Consider the following 15,757-nt stretch of genomic DNA (forward strand, 5'->3'; position numbering starts at 1 on the left):
AATAGATAGAAAGAGAATTGTTAGCTACTTTTGTCAAGTTAAAATAATAAAATAATAATAATAAAAAAATAATGTTATAATAATTTATTTACGAGATATTTGATTGACGAATACAATATGAATTATATTTTTGTAAAATTTTAAATTATATTAGTATTAAATTTGGACAATTACAATTAAAATACTTATGATATAACATAAATAAATTATATTTTAATTGTATGTAATAAGATGAATATTAAAAATTATAATTACGAATATAAAATAAATATTAGAATATAAATAATAAAATTTTATTCATAAAATAATAAAATTCAATAAACACAAAAAACAAGTTAGGAATTAATTTCTACGCATAATCTTAGTACACTGACGAATTACTAATTCATTTGTAGCTATGATACTTTATTGGTGACAAAATATTTTTCTGAATATTTTTAAAGAATTGAATTCTAATAAATATTTTTGTTAACTATTTTCTAAATTAATTAAATTTAATTTATACTAAAAAAATAAAATAAATCTTCAAACCCTTTTTCTTTATCTATCGGTAAATTCCTTCTCCGACAACGTTAAATGTCACATTCACTCGGTCTTCCCTCATTCTCCCTTACCCTTATTTTTCATCTCTCTCTCTCTCTCTTTTATCATTCTCTTATAAATTAAATTACTAATTGGAGAAGAGAGACAGACAGAGCTGCAGTAGACGTACAGAGAGAGAGAGAGAGAGAGAGAGAGAGAGAGAAGCTTTCTGTCTGGTTTGGTGAAAAGAGGAGTGGAGGACAGAAGCAAAACCAATTGGTCAGCGCGACAACATCTGTGATGAAGACATAGGGTGTCCTGGACGTGGGGAATCAAAAGGAGGGACAAAGCTGTGACTGGCTGAAGAAGAAGACGACGAGAAGAGGCATGCGTGAAGGCGAGAGAGGCCTTCAGCTACAAAAGAAACGGAGAACTAGTCAAGAAAAAGAGAGCCATTTTGGTGGGAAGGGAGTTAGGGTTTAGAAAAGAGGAATTTCGAGAGAGAGCAAATGGGGGGGAAAGAAGGCGATTTTTGAAAAAAAAAAAAAAGAAAAAAAAAAAGGAGAAGGTGGAGCGAGAGAAGCTGAGAATTGAACGAACAGGAGGAGAGTGAGAGTTGCTGGCTTTTTCAGAAGAGGAAGGCGAACCGGAAGAAAAGTGGGTTTTGGAGGTAAGGGACTCGATTACAAACGGTATCCTCTGGTTCTCCTTCTTTCGCCATTTTCTTTTTAACTGTTTTCATTTTGTTAAATATGAATAGAATGTGTGGTTTTGGCACAAATGACTTAATCAAGTTCCTTGTTTCTGTTTCTCCTAATGCTTCTCTTGATTTCAGTAGCTATGATGTGACTTTCCTTTCTGTTTAGAGGACAGATAATATACTCTGTTTTTGCTGTATTTGAATGTTGTTACAATATGATATCCCTTTATATTATGCAAATATTGGTTTCCTGCTTGAGTCCCAGAAGGGCCCGGTCGTATTGTTTATTTATCTTATTTCATTCACAAATGACTGAATCAAGTTCCTTGGGTCCGCTGCTTGGTATATTTTAATCCTTTTGTCTGTTCATTTTTTGTTCAATACGAATGTATTCGTTCAAACCTTCATCTCGCTTTGAATAAGTGTTAGTCTGTTACCGTAGTTTCTTCTTCTTCTTCCTTCTCTGGAATTCATGTTAGCTTTAGTCTATCCTTCATATTTGCTTTCTTTTTTTGTATAGCACTGGTGACAAGCACAGAGCTTGAATGCCCCAAAGTTGTTGTATCAATGTTATTTTCTCCTCCCTCAACTTAGAAAACCCCCTTTCAGTCTCTTATTCTCATCAGCAGCCATTATCTGCTCTCTCTCTCGACTACTCTGGCAGAACAATGAAAATCCTAGAAACACGAAAACCGCTTCCTCGTCACCAATCTTCTTCAGGCTCCTAGGTTTCAGGAGTTCTATTTTTTTTTTCCTTCTAGCTCATTCATTACTCAAAGTCTGCTCACTTCCCCTTGGCATCACATGATTCAAGCCTCTAGCAGTCAAGCTTGGAGGAGTTGAAACATTGTAGTCGCCTTGCTAGTTGGACTATGTATATCATGATGCTTTCATTTCACGGGCTGCATATAATCTTAAATCTATCCTTTGATTTCAAAAATCTAGCATGCTTTACTGGCAAGAGACTTTGAACTTAAAAGTTTTGAAATCTTTTTATATGTAACTTGATCTCGGCTTTCTCATGCATGAATGTCTTGTTTGTTTTTGTTTTATTTCTGGGGCTGAACTGATAATGATATGAGTCTTCTTGGGTTTGGGGTCATGCCAATATTGTCTCAAGTTGATTTAGGTAGACTCTGTTTGGGGTGTTACCTTTGATCTCCTTTTGATTCTTTGTCACAAAGAGCATATGGATTTGGGTTTTTCATCTATTCTGCATCTAGCAACTTTTTTTGTTGTTCATGGAAGTCTGTGTTTGAGTGCATGTTTATGTAGGTTGGATGCATGAACCTGTATTTGTAAAACTTGTATACGGCTCTCCTGTGATGTTTGTCTTTTTCTTGAAAGCTTGGCTAGGTATGGTTTCTGTTTTTGCATTCTTAGACTTTCCAGCCTTGCTGTTCTACTCATGATAACATCATCCGTGCATCCTGCTATAACTCTGCCTCCCTCGGTATGTGTGGACTATGATTGTGTTCATTAAGTGTCATGGTGAAGCAATTTAATTTGAGTGATGCACCTTTGAAATTTGACTTCTGGTTCTGGTTTAAATAAATCGTTGTAATACGTGTGAATGCATGAAACTTTCTGCTTATCTGATAAAATATTAAAGTTGCCCATGTTTCTCTTGGAAGCAGATTTGTTAAACTGAAACATGAGCTGGCATAATAGTATTAGCATGTTAGCCATGAATTGATTGGTAGATATTGGCGGCTTGGGTTCATAAATTATTCTTCATACTCATTGATAACATGTTTTTGTGATAAATCCCGTGGCTCATTGATATTTAGGTAAAAGATCTTAACATGCCAAATACTTTAAATCTCATACCTCTAATTTATTCATTATTTGATATACATTTTTTTTTTTGAAATAAAAAGTGCTAATGTAGTATTATAAACAACGTACCAAAAGGGGGTACCGCTTATATACAGTAAATTTACATTCTAGTGAGGGTATCAATGACAACCCCAAAATCTACTCCACTCATCATGTCACGCCCCAATAACATATTACCAAAAAAATGAAACCACCTATCTCTCAATGTATACAATGTTTTATTTAATTTTAAGGATACAAGTTTGCTTCGCCTCATTTATTTGTTCTATTCATTCATCTCATTCATTTGATATTAACATGTCCTTATTTAGTTTCTTGGCACTTTATTATGTCATATCAAAGGAAGCTGACAATAATTGCAGGATTTCATGTTCTTTCCATTTCTGTTTTAAAATCTTCATAAGGTTTCTCTTGTTTTTATTTTGGAATGTATAAATGCCCCACTGCATTAGAAGGCTGTATTTTGGGCTAATGGCTCGTTGGATTTTACTAGGCTATAAGACCATTTGAATTTTTACTATGGATGCCACATGCACCTTAATGCGCTTACGTATGTCTTTGGCTCCGATGAATATTTGCATGTAAAGGTGGGTGCCTAAGACCTTCCTACTTCATGTTTGGTTTTGCTTACATGTTTCTTTATTAGATTAGTTGTTGTGATGGTTTTATAACACCATCTTTATATAGTTTTAGCGGCAAATTTGAGTTTATTTGACATGCTAAATTAGTGTGTTTTAAATAAATTGTTATAATGTTCTTCTGCCTCATCTGGCTATACTAAGTGTTATTCTGTTGCAACACTTTTTTCTTCTTCCTTTTCTAAAATTCGTAGAGCTTAATCCTTGCTTTTACTTCCTTTTTCTATAGAGTTGGCGTGCCAGAACAAGCATAAAACATGAATGCTCCAATTATAGGTGAGCTTCTTCCTTTTTACATGGTTTCCCCCCCCTCTTTAATGTGGGTTTTCTTATTTATATGAATTGGGTTTCATGTAAGATCCACTGCAAGGAGATTTTCCGGAAGTGATAGAGGAGTATTTGGAGAATGGGGTCATGAAGTGCATTGCCTTCAACCGCCGTGGTACCCTTCTTGCTGGTAATTTTCATGGTCAAGCAACACTCTCTTTGTTATCTTACTTTATGTTGCTCTACTAGATTTTCTTCTTGTTCAGGAGGTGGAAGGTGATAACTTGCAATTTTGGTTTTTATTGGAAAGACTTTAATTTCAGTAAAAGATAAGTGCAGGAGAGCTACGGAAACCCCTAATATTGTAACATAATCTCTATCATTAGTCCTTCGCCTGCGAAAGAAGAAAGCAGTGGGTAGTGGTTACATATCAACCTCCTTGCTTACGTACCTTGGGGCTTGGGTATGTAATTTGCTCCATCAGAAATGTGTTGAGGAAGTACTTTTTAGAACTATTTACTGTTGTTGATGTTCTTCCTAATAAAATATGGCATAAAGGATTAGGTACATGGATAAAGAAACTTGGGATTTAAGCTTCCGAGAAAAAGCACTAGACTGATGGTGAAATGAATGGATTGGGGGTTTTGCTGTCTAGTTATTTCACTGTTCTTCTTCTCTTATAAAGGCAGTCTTACAATTTTTTTGAAATAAAAAGTATAAATAGTATCATTAATTTCAAACACCAAAGGTGTGCAACCCATGTACAAAAAACTTTACAATCAGTTAGTGTATTAATTAGTTCCTCTAGATTCTCCATAGATTACAATTGTTGGCTCATAATCAAAACATGAAGGATTTAGAACCATCTCTCTCCAATTTTATTTAATCCCTCCTCCACCCCCTCAAAGACCCTCTTATTCTTTTCCTTCCACATAAGCCAAAAGATTGCTAAAGGAATAAGTTCCAAATGTTTTTTTCGTACTTGTAATATCTTTCCAAGCCCACACCTCCTTCTTAACAGATCCAGCCATAACCCAATTATACCCTAAGATCCCAAAAGGCATAAACCATAAACTGTATGCGATGGGGCATCAAAGCAGAACATGGTCGCCAATCTCAGCCACTCTCTTGTGTAGACAGCATTAGATAACCAAGATCTTATCTTTTTTCATTAGTTTATTAGTAGTCAAAATGCACTCACGAACAATTTTCCAAGCAAAGAAAGCTATCCTCGGGAGGCTGTTCACTTTCCACATTTGCGTGAACGGGAAATTGCCTTCGACATGCTCTCTCCTAGTCAAATGCTTGTGAAAGTACTCACAGTGAATTTTCCGTTTGGACACAGAGTTCATATTAGTTGGTCATCACTCTCCGTAAGCGAAACCAAAGATAACAAACTTAGAAGTGATTTGTATTCATTTATTTCCTAGTCATTGGGATTCCGCATGACCTCCACTTGCCACCTCATTTGGCCCTCGTCTTCATTGAATGCCTCTTTAACAGAAATATTCTTGTAAAGTGTGATGACAAAAATTTATGGAAAGATAATCCTCAAAGCTCCTCTATCAATCCAACTATCCGACCATAAATTAATTCTCTCCCTGTTTCCAATTCTCCACTCGATATGCTCCTGGAAATTTTCTTTTCTTATGCAAATCCTCTTCCACAACTTTTTCCCATGAGGTTTAGCTGACATTTTGGATACCACCCTATATCTAATGTATCAAACTTCTCCTTAATAATTCTCCTCCATAACTTGCTCATTTCTTCCGTAAAGCGCCATACCCACTTTTCCTGTAGAGCCTGATTCATCTCAACAACATATTTCAAATCTAATCTATCTTGATTTAATGGTCTTTTAATCAGTTTTTGAAAAGATCTATCAAACTATGGAGTGAATGGTTTGATCAATGAATATTCGATTTTTTCTTTAACTTTTGATTGCCAAAGTGTTCTTTTTTTTTCATATAAAAAAATCCATATTCGAGTCACTATTTTTAAGATAGTTTTAAATTACGCATACCTATTTATATAGGGTTATCCCTTCATCTTTTCTGGAGGTTCGATAGAAAGATTCCTTTACCAACACAAGGTAATGAACTTTGTTTGTTAGAACTACTTCCATTGAGTCTCTGCACCTATCCCTCTTTTCTCGCTTTCTGTACTCTTGTTTTGTTTGTTCTTGTAAAACAAGATTTGACTTAGGATTGCCCATTTTTAATTTTAGGGTTTCTCCGAATTTGAAAGTTATCACTTATTAGGTTTCCATACCAAGACTCAATCCAATTGAATTCCTTATTTTTTTTCATTACAGGTAAAACCCCTTAAAGCTTCAACTAATGTCGGAGGAGTGATATTAGGAAACCCTTCTTTTTTGTACAAATGGGAAGTTCGGATACAATTTGGATATTAGATGAAAAGATTACCATATAAAACACAAAATTTCTTCGTGATTCCTTCTCGTCGAGTCTCTCTGTCTGTCATTATATCTCGAGAAGTAGAAAGAATTACAATTCCCATCCCAAGAACTCTGTTTTTTTTTTTTTGTATTGTATCAGTTCTTTATTCTATTTTTATTCTATATATATTTATATTCTTTATGTTTTATAAATATAAATTAATTATTTAAATTGAATATTAATTTAATAATTTAATTCAATTGACCTATTTCTAGTTGCTCTTTTTAAACAAAGTAAAAAAATCTATTTTATTTAGAAATTGTTTTTTTTTAATTGGAAAATCTCAATAATGATCTGATTATGCATGTATATCTTAACGATTTATTGTGTCCAAGTCAGCAAATGGTATTTTCTACTTTCCATTGAATTGTCCCACAAAAATCTACACTAGATTGTTTCCAATTTCGTGGCAACGGTTATCGGGATTGATGATAGGGACATATAATAGATGAGAAGATGGGGAGGTATGCTTCTAATGTGAATTAATTGATAATAATGGACAAAAGTTTCTCTTCCACCCTACAACTCTCCTCTCAAATCGAGCAACAATAAAATCACAAGTCTTTTTATCTTTGTAATGAACGCCAAATTGCATGCCCAAATATTTGATTGGTAGCTCCACGACTTTGCACCCTAGGGTCTTCGTCAGTCTTCTAATATTACTCCCATTCCCCAATCTTAGGATCTCTTATTTTGGAAGATTTATGTTAAGCCCAAATATAACTTGAAACCAGAGCAAGATACACCTAAGTTTTTGTAGAGCTTTCTCTTTTGATTGACAAAATAACATTGTATCATGGGCAAAACATAACTACGTTATTTCCTTCACCGTCTCTCCATCACCCACCTTGATCCCATTAAATAAGCCTTGCTCACTTGCTTTCACTTGCAACTTGTTGAGCACTTCTATTACATTAATAAACAATAAGGCATATAGTGATTAGCCATACAATGGAAAATACTTCATATTATGATCCCCTCTTTAATCCACATTGATCTCGACTTTTGTCTCCAGTCAACCTCTTCCCTTGAAACCTAGTCACCAATTCCACCTTAAGATTTTCCCTCCTTGCAATATCTTCTATAGACATTGCACCCTCTACCTCCAATCCATCTGTGGCTTCCATTTCTCGAAATGACACTTGGATATTCCTCTGCTCCTTCTCTTCACACCATTGCTTTACTGTAGATTTTATAATTTCAGTTTATGCACTAATTTGAAGCTAGCCTTGCCATTAACCTCATTGCTCTTCCACCATTGTTCAACCTTTGCACCAAAACCATCCGCACTTAGATATTTGTCTTCAAATGTGAATGGGCACAGGCCCCAAATGATCCTTTCAGAACCAAGGCAAATGGAAAAATGGTAAGAAATGATCATTTGCAACCTCTTCTGGCATATAGTTACAACTTGGAGATGATAGGTGATAGACACTAGAAACCAATCAATTCGAGAACATGTTGGATTTATCCTTTAGTTAGACCAAGTCCACTTACCAGCAGTAAGTGGAAGATCTATTAGTTCCAATCTCTCCATAGTTTCCTTGAATTCATCCGTGCATGTCCTTGAGAAGCGAGTCCCTATAGTTTCCTGTTTGCTGAGCACCATGTTGAAGTCCCCACTCACTGGCTAAGGCATATTCCACTGTTATACGTATTCCTCCAAGGCCTTCCGTAATGAGACTCTTTAACTCCCTCTTCCTCCTTATTGTAAATCTTAGTAAACACCCAAGAACCTCCACACCTCTGATTTTCAAAAAGGCAAGAAATAGAGCACTTTCCCTTTATGTACTCCACACACCTGAATCTTTCTTCCTCACATTACCAGGAAATTGCTCGCTGCTCCCATAGAAGGGAAATCCTTCCAGCCCACCTCTCTAGTTTTCCATAAGCTTCTGATGATCCCATCTTGAATATTGTCCATTTCTGTCTCCTACAAACAAATGATATCCAATTTCCATCTACTCATGCTTCCTTTAATCATTTACTTCTTCTTGTGTCGTTGATGTCCCTAATAGTCCAAGAGATTATTCACCCAAACATGGATTAGTCATTGGCTTTAGCTTCCCTTCCATTCTTTCTCCCTCTCCTCACAATGTCATAATTAATGCCGGACTGCAATCTTTTAGCTCCCTGGATCCCGTCTCACTCTGTCTATTCTTCCTTCTCGTCAATTGTCTGTCTCCTTCCATCTTCTCCTTTCTCAACCTCTTTATCTCCTTGATTAAATCCATGGCCTTCTCCTTGAGCCCATCAAAGGAAATACCCATCATGCAACTAATTCTCTCAATATTTTGCAGAATCCATAATTCTTACATCTCCTACTACCAGTGAGGTGATAGTTAGTTTTGGTATGTTGGGGGATATCATTATTGGCGAATCTAATGCTTATATAGTATTTGCCGGTAAAAGAGTAATTAAACAAACATTAAATAAGACAGTGCTTGAGGGTTCACAAGCGGCTGAATATTTACAACTATTAATTATTCTATTAAATAAGTAAAATACAGCTAAAAACATAATTTGAATTATGATTATGCTACATCACTTGTTCTATTGGATCTTATGGAGCCTACTCATGTATGCAGATACATATCAAATTAAATATTTTTTTTGAAAGTAAATTAAATATTAAGCATAACAAATATTTTGTTCTAGTAGATAATTGTTAGAATTTTCTTTTCAAAAATGTCTCATGTCATCTCCTCTCTCTCCTCCCTCAATTGATCTTCCTCATTCTGAGACATCATTTATCCACCTTCCTCAAATCCTGCATCCATGTTTTTCGCCCCATTGGCATCGCAGCTAAGCTTCGACCACCATCCTTCATCTCCATCACCGTCGCACCGTGTGCATCCTCAGCTCCAGAAATATCTGTTGCCTCGCTTTTAGACCAATCTACAATTAGATCGTAGCAATCATCTTCCTCAGTCTCTCCCCCTTCGTCTTCCACATAAACACGCATTTCCTTCCCTTCATTCGCCTCCTTAGAGCCATTTGTTTTTGTTTTTGGTTTTTTCTTTGTTGTCCGCCCCCCAAAATCGCTTATTTCTTCCTAGAGTGAGGATATGTGCCTTAGGACAGATGCATGTTAGAGCAGCATAAGGGAAAGGCTGGAAACTCTATTTATTTATTTTTTTCTTAATAGAAAAGAACATAAACGATAATGAAGGCCGAGACTTTAGGACTCTAATATCTTGCAGAATATATACATAACTGAATTTCTTTTCTATTGAAGGATGAGCGCATATATATATGTAGATATATATAATTGTTATGAAGAGAAAAAATTTGGAAACTAAATACAGCTAGTCAAATCAAATGTTGGTATCAGTGGGATTTTCTAGCAGGAATCTCATATTTTTAGGAGGGTTAATTTGTAAAATGTTAAGACAAAATATTGAGAAATTTGCCTGTAATATGCAATCTGGTGACATTTAATATCATCTTAGAGGTTAGACTTTTACTTTGCGTCTTCTGCACCAAGGCACACATTAAACACAATGCACCCTATGCCGCTGTTGCTTCTTTGAGAAGGCAAAAGTTGCTTTTCTCTGTGACGGCAAGAAATTTAGTTACTTGATTGGACATTGTTTTGATTAATAGTCCTATAGGTTGAAGCATTCAGAATACAGTGGCTTCTTTATATCACAAGGAAATTCTAGTTGTGTTGCTATGATTTTACTCTTACATTACAGTTTGTTGACTTTTGTTCATTTCTGATTTAGTTTCTAAATCTTAATTATTTAAATTATAAAATTTAGTCAATTAAATATTTGATGCATGAATATATATCAACTCCATTCACATCTTTAATCCCATAATAATGGAGTAGTATTTCCGCTTGTTAAGGAATGAATTGGAATCACAAAAATACTGAACTTGAATTGTCTATAGAATTAATTAAGAACTAGAATGTTACTCTATTGAAATCTTTATTCATATTTTTTGTATTCCCATTCCTTTTTATTTCATATATATATTGTATTCCCATTCATATTCTATGAAATTGAAAATTGAGCCAAATTTAATCTTATAATAAATGATAGGAGTTTAATCTTTTAGAGTTTTATTAAAAAATGCCTTCCTCTAGTGTTTTGGTAGAAAATGCCATTTAACTATTTCTTAATTATGGGATTATTATGAAAAAACTTGAAATTTTGTTTGGGGATTAATTGAGTTATGAACAAGCTTTCTGAAGGGAATTTTACTTTTAAAGGTTTATTCCCAAAACAAATCATATTGTTGAAATTTTAGATTTTTTTACATATCTTCTTTGGTTAGATAAGAAATTATTTATTGACTTTTGTGAAAGGTTTCCCAAGTCCTATATTGCTCATTCTTAATGATAATTTTTGCCAGCTGGATGCTCTGATGGAAGTTGTGTTATCTGGGACTTTGAGACCAGGGGAATTGCAAAGGAACTTTGTGATAAAGATTGTTCTGCTGCCATAACAAGTGTCTGCTGGTCCAAGTATGGCCATCGGATTCTTGTATCTGCTGCTGACAAGTCATTGACTCTTTGGGATGTCAGAAGTGGGGAGAAAATTAAACGTATAATTCTCCAGCAAACCCCACTGCAGGCTCGTCTACATCCTGGTTCCTCAACTCCAACTCTTTGCCTGGCCTGTCCTCTCTCATCTGCTCCCATGATTGTTGACTTAAACAAAGGAAACACAACTTTGCTTCCAGTTGTGTTTTCTGATCTGACCAATGGACTTGCTCCGCAATCACGCAATAAATACTCGGAGGGAACATCCCCATTCTCTCCAGCTGCAGCATGTTTTAACAAGTATGGAGATCTAGTTTATGTAGGGAATTCTAAAGGGGAAATACTCATAGTAGATTACAAAAGCACTGAGATTCATGCTATTGTCCCAATTTCTGGTGGAGCAGTGGTTAAGAACATCGTCTTTAGTAGGAGTGGACAGTATCTTCTTACGAATTCTAATGATCGAACAATCAGGATTTATGAAAATCTTCTGCCTTTGAAAGATGGAATTGGAGCTCTTCATGACCTAAACAAAAGTCTGAGTGATCTTGAGGGTGTTGAGAAAATGAAGGCTATTGGATCAAAGTGCTTGTCACTCTTCCGGGAGTTTCAGGATTCCATCACCAAGATGCATTGGAAAGCTCCTTGTTTCAGTGGTGATGGAGAGTGGGTCATTGGAGGTTCTGCTAGCAAAGGAGAGCACAAGATCTACATATGGGATAGAGCTGGGCATCTTGTAAAAATTCTTGAAGGTCCGAAGGAAGCAATTATTGATTTAGCATGGCATCCTGTGCACCCTATTATTGTTTCTGTCTCTTTGACTGGCTTGGTTTATATATGGGCAAAGGATTATACGGAGAATTGGAGTGCATTTGCTCCTGATTTTAAGGAGCTTGAGGAAAATGAGGAATATGTGGAACGAGAAGATGAATTTGATCTTATGCCTGAAACTGAAAAGGTAAATGGAAATAGATCATGCACTCCTTTTTCTAAGTTAATCTATTTTTCTGAAGTAGATGCATGCTTGCAGGTTAAAGAATCAGATGTTAATGAGGATGATGAAGTTGATATAGTGACAATCGAGAAGGATGCTTTCAGTGATTCAGATATGTCACAGGAAGAACTTTGCTTTTTGCCAGCCATTCCTAGTCCTGATGTTCCTGAACAGCAAGATAAGTGTGGGGGAAGTTCTTCAAAGTTAATAGATAGCAATCATTCTGCATCTCCTATTTCAGAAGAGGCTCTGCAGAATGGACAAGTAGCAACCCATGCATCAAGTCCACTTGAAGGTAACATTACTAATCACATATTGTAGCATTTCAGATTTACAAGGCATGAGCATCGTAACTAGTTTACATTCTGAAATCAAATATTCTCATGATTTCTTAGGGTGATATTACTTCGAAACTTCTTGCTATTGGTTTACCTTGGTTAGCGATTAATATTCAATTAGATCCAAAGTAATAGCAGCAGATGCTAGTCAGAGTTGCTTTTCTAATTTCAAATTTAATTGTTTTGTACTTTGATTTGTCCTTGGCATACTACTTGACAGTTGATCAGACCACCACACTTCTTGGTCCACGAGAATGCATCATCATGATGAATACTTTTCATAAGCTTTGCATTTGCAAATTTTAAGCCATGTTGATCCTGTTTTTGATGATAGCTAATTTGCATAGGAGTTCTGTTGGACTTTGCATTTGATTACATCTATTCCTGCTTTCTTTCTTTTGACAGAAATTTTTTGAAAGAGAAGGATAGAGTGTCAATGAGGCACCGAGAGGGTGCTACCCACAAGTTAGTCAAAATATCAACAAGATTACAAAGCCCCTCTTTAGAATAGAGAGGTTGACCCTTAAGTAAAAAAACTAAGATCTCAAAGCCTACCAAAAATGTAACTCTTCAATCAAAATCTGTACTTTTTCTCTGTTCCAACTAATCTCCAAATAACCCTCATAATAGGCGAACAGACTAGCGCCAAAGATCTTCTTCTGGTCTTTTCTAGCTTGACACCCTACCAAGTTTTCAATTTATTTGCCAATAAATTATCTATCGCCAGCTTAATGTGTAGGAAATCAATAATTATTTCATGATAGATGAGCCAAATGATTCCATAACAGCAAGTAATCAGGTGATTCTGCTGTCTCTTGGCACAGGTAACGCCCATTGACAAGGATTTTCCCTCTCTTATGTTCTCTTGTTAAGAATGCCGCTCCATAGAGAGCTCCAATTAGCAAGGAAGAAGAAAGAAGAATAACAAAGAAAACTAAGTAATTGTTTGACCAGGTTTTAACTTATGTTTTTCTCTGTAGAAAGTAGAAGTTTAGTTAAACACCAAAATTGTAGGTATTTTTTTATTTAAAAAAATGGTGTTATTTTTACTTCAAAAGATAATGTAGTTTGTCTTTTGATAAAAATAAAATCAAAAGTTAAATAGATGTTTATGGAATATGACTTGTACAATAGCAGGTGGATGATATCTTTAATGACTTTAAATTATATTTTCACTAATTCTGTGTTTCATTTATGGAATATATTTAAATAAAAAATAATTCTAATTTACTATTACTAAATTTGTATTCTAATAATTGTGTAAATAGTTTTAAAATAAAGTATTGATGAATAAAATAGGTAAATAGTTAAAATTAGAACAAAATATTTTTAGATAATCTAAATTATTACAAAAAAATAAAAGTAAAATTTTCAAATAATTATAATAATTAACTTTTATATTTTTATGCAATTTTATTATCTCAAATTTTATTACTAATTATATATATAATTAATCAAACATAATATTCCGTTTATATTGACAAAATTTTAGAAGTTCTACCAAATACTTAGCAATTTTTAGGAAATACTATGTTATTTTAACTTTAAAGTTGTTTTTAATGAGATTTATTTTCATACTATTTTTATCAACTCATAGCACAAGCATCAGGTGAGCAAAACAAACCCTGAATATGGTATGTCTAAATATTAGTTATGTAACTTTGTTAATTGATCGTCATATTTTTTGGTGGTTGACTGCCACATGTTTGTCTGAATGTTTATCATTTGTGCTTCAATGCCACATGCTTGTTAGTTTGGTGTCTTTTCAGAATAGTTTATTATCTGATATTAGTTATGACATGTTCTTTAGTTTGGTCTTCTGTAAGAGTAGTTTACTTCCACATGTTAGTTCGTTGTGTGAATTTTAGAGTTGCCTTTTTTGTCTGAAGGTCAAACAGTTTCTAGTTTAGGAGTCAGTAACTTTTCTGTTTTTCCATAAGAGTAAAAGTTCTTTGTAAGGATGAAGGAAGTTTGGGGAAAAGTTTGATAAAGAAAGCTTCTTGTCTTACTCTCAGAAATCATTCACATCTCTCTCAATGAGCCCATATCATTACTCGCAAACAGGAACTAAGGGAAAAAGATCCAGGAAGGATTCATCTTTCCTAGAGAGCTTCAGTTTTTCCAACAATCTAGTATCATTTTAGTTAAAAAATTATCTCTTGGAATATTAACAATCTAGTATGATTTTAGTTAAAAAAATTATCTCTTGGAATATTGGGAGAACGAATGATTTAGGAAAAGACGGTTGTGAAATAATTTTTTTAAAATTTTTTTTATTGCAAATGGAAGCCTGAAGTAGTGTGTTTGCAGGAACAAAAATGGATCAAATTTCTGATGCTATGGCATGTAGCCTTGAGTGGTTCTGGTATGGGGTGGAAATCCGAGTGTGCTATGGTTGTTTCAGGTTGCATTTTGTCGTGTGGGAAGGTAGCCAATTGGACCTGGTAGATCAGGTGACTGGGGAAGTGATGTAAAATGAATTAAGTTTAGATTGTCTTAATAGATTAGAATTTATAATATTTTTAAACATTAAACTATTTACAGCTGACCATCCTTGAAGATGACTATTGTGAAACTACTACAGTCAAGGCAGTTTTCCTATATCAATTATTGGAAAAAACACTTCCTATTGACCTTATGGCAATGCTGACAGGTAGATCAGGTGACTGGGGAAGTGATGTAAAATGAATTAAGTTTAGATTGTCTTAATAGATTAGAATTTATAATATTTTTAAACATTAAACTATTTACAGCTGACCATCCTTGAAGATGACTATTGTGAAACTACTACAGTCAAGGCAGTTTTCCTATATCAATTATTGGAAAAAACACTTCCTATTGACCTTATGGCAATGCTGACATAGAATGTGAGCATAAGTTCAATTATATTCCAGAAACGAATTGACTATGAATTCAGGAGGAAACAACTGTGGACCTGGGAAACTGAAGGCATGATTATATATTGGGAATGCAGCATGCTTAACACACTAACTTTGCCAATAGGAACAGCCTTTTCAATTTACCCCTTAGGCTCATTTAATTCTTTAAATTATGACTATCTTTTCTGGTTCATTGCACCAACATAGAGGATGTGGGATAGCTGACTGATGCTTAATTTCTTTTACAGAGGACACAGGTGGAACACGCTTGAAAAGAAAACGAAAGCCTTCAGAGAAGGGGTTAGAGTTGCAGGCGGAAAAGGTCAAGAAACCCTTGAAACCTTTGAAATCTTCTGGTCGATTGTCAAAAGTAAAAAATAAACCTCTGGTAGACCAAGATAGTGATAACCATGTAGATGGAGATGATATTGCTGATTAGAACTATTAGATCATAATTTTTATATTCCTTGTTCTAACTGGTGAAAATTTCTTCCTCGTATGGGGGGAATCATTTTTATTTTAAAAAAAACTTTTGGGATAATGTTTTCTTGATGTTCATTATTATTATTATTTTTTTTTTAAAAAAAAAACCCGTTTTGTTGAAGTGCATAACTCAAGTGTGCAAATTG

At 34.5% G+C, this 15,757-nt stretch overlaps 1 protein-coding gene across 4 annotated transcripts; it reads left to right on the top strand.

Moving 5' to 3' along the window:
• Positions 1-597: 597 nt before the first annotated feature.
• On the top strand, positions 598-15,669 carry LOC110808599 (Transducin/WD40 repeat-like superfamily protein). 4 transcript variants are annotated; one of them, XM_022034137.2, is made up of 7 exons: positions 598-1,214; positions 3,555-3,648; positions 3,929-3,975; positions 4,058-4,156; positions 10,788-11,875; positions 11,948-12,206; positions 15,377-15,669. In XM_022034137.2, the coding sequence occupies exons 3-7, from the start codon at positions 3,957-3,959 to the stop codon at positions 15,565-15,567; spliced, it is 1,656 nt and encodes a 551-aa protein (XP_021889829.1). In that variant the 5' UTR covers positions 598-1,214; positions 3,555-3,648; positions 3,929-3,956; the 3' UTR covers positions 15,568-15,669. The 4 variants fall into 4 exon arrangements, with proteins under 4 accessions (XP_021889829.1, XP_021889828.1, XP_021889827.1 ...); XM_022034136.2 differs by having other exon boundaries at positions 598-1,192; XM_022034135.2 differs by lacking the exon at positions 3,555-3,648.
• The last annotated feature ends 88 nt before the right edge of the window (positions 15,670-15,757 follow it).

The sequence above is a fragment of the Carica papaya genome, chromosome 6, assembly GCF_054855325.1.
Source record: "Carica papaya isolate Zhongbai chromosome 6, ASM5485532v1, whole genome shotgun sequence".
Taxonomy (NCBI): Eukaryota; Viridiplantae; Streptophyta; class Magnoliopsida; order Brassicales; family Caricaceae; genus Carica; species Carica papaya.

Bases quoted from the DNA above. Each gene is read 5' to 3' on its own strand.
- LOC110808599 (XM_022034137.2), top strand. The intron at 4,157-10,787 runs GTAATTTTCATG...AATTTTTGCCAG, and splicing joins CCGTGGTACCCTTCTTGCTG to CTGGATGCTCTGATGGAAGT. The intron at 12,207-15,376 runs GTAACATTACTA...TTTCTTTTACAG, and splicing joins TGCATCAAGTCCACTTGAAG to AGGACACAGGTGGAACACGC.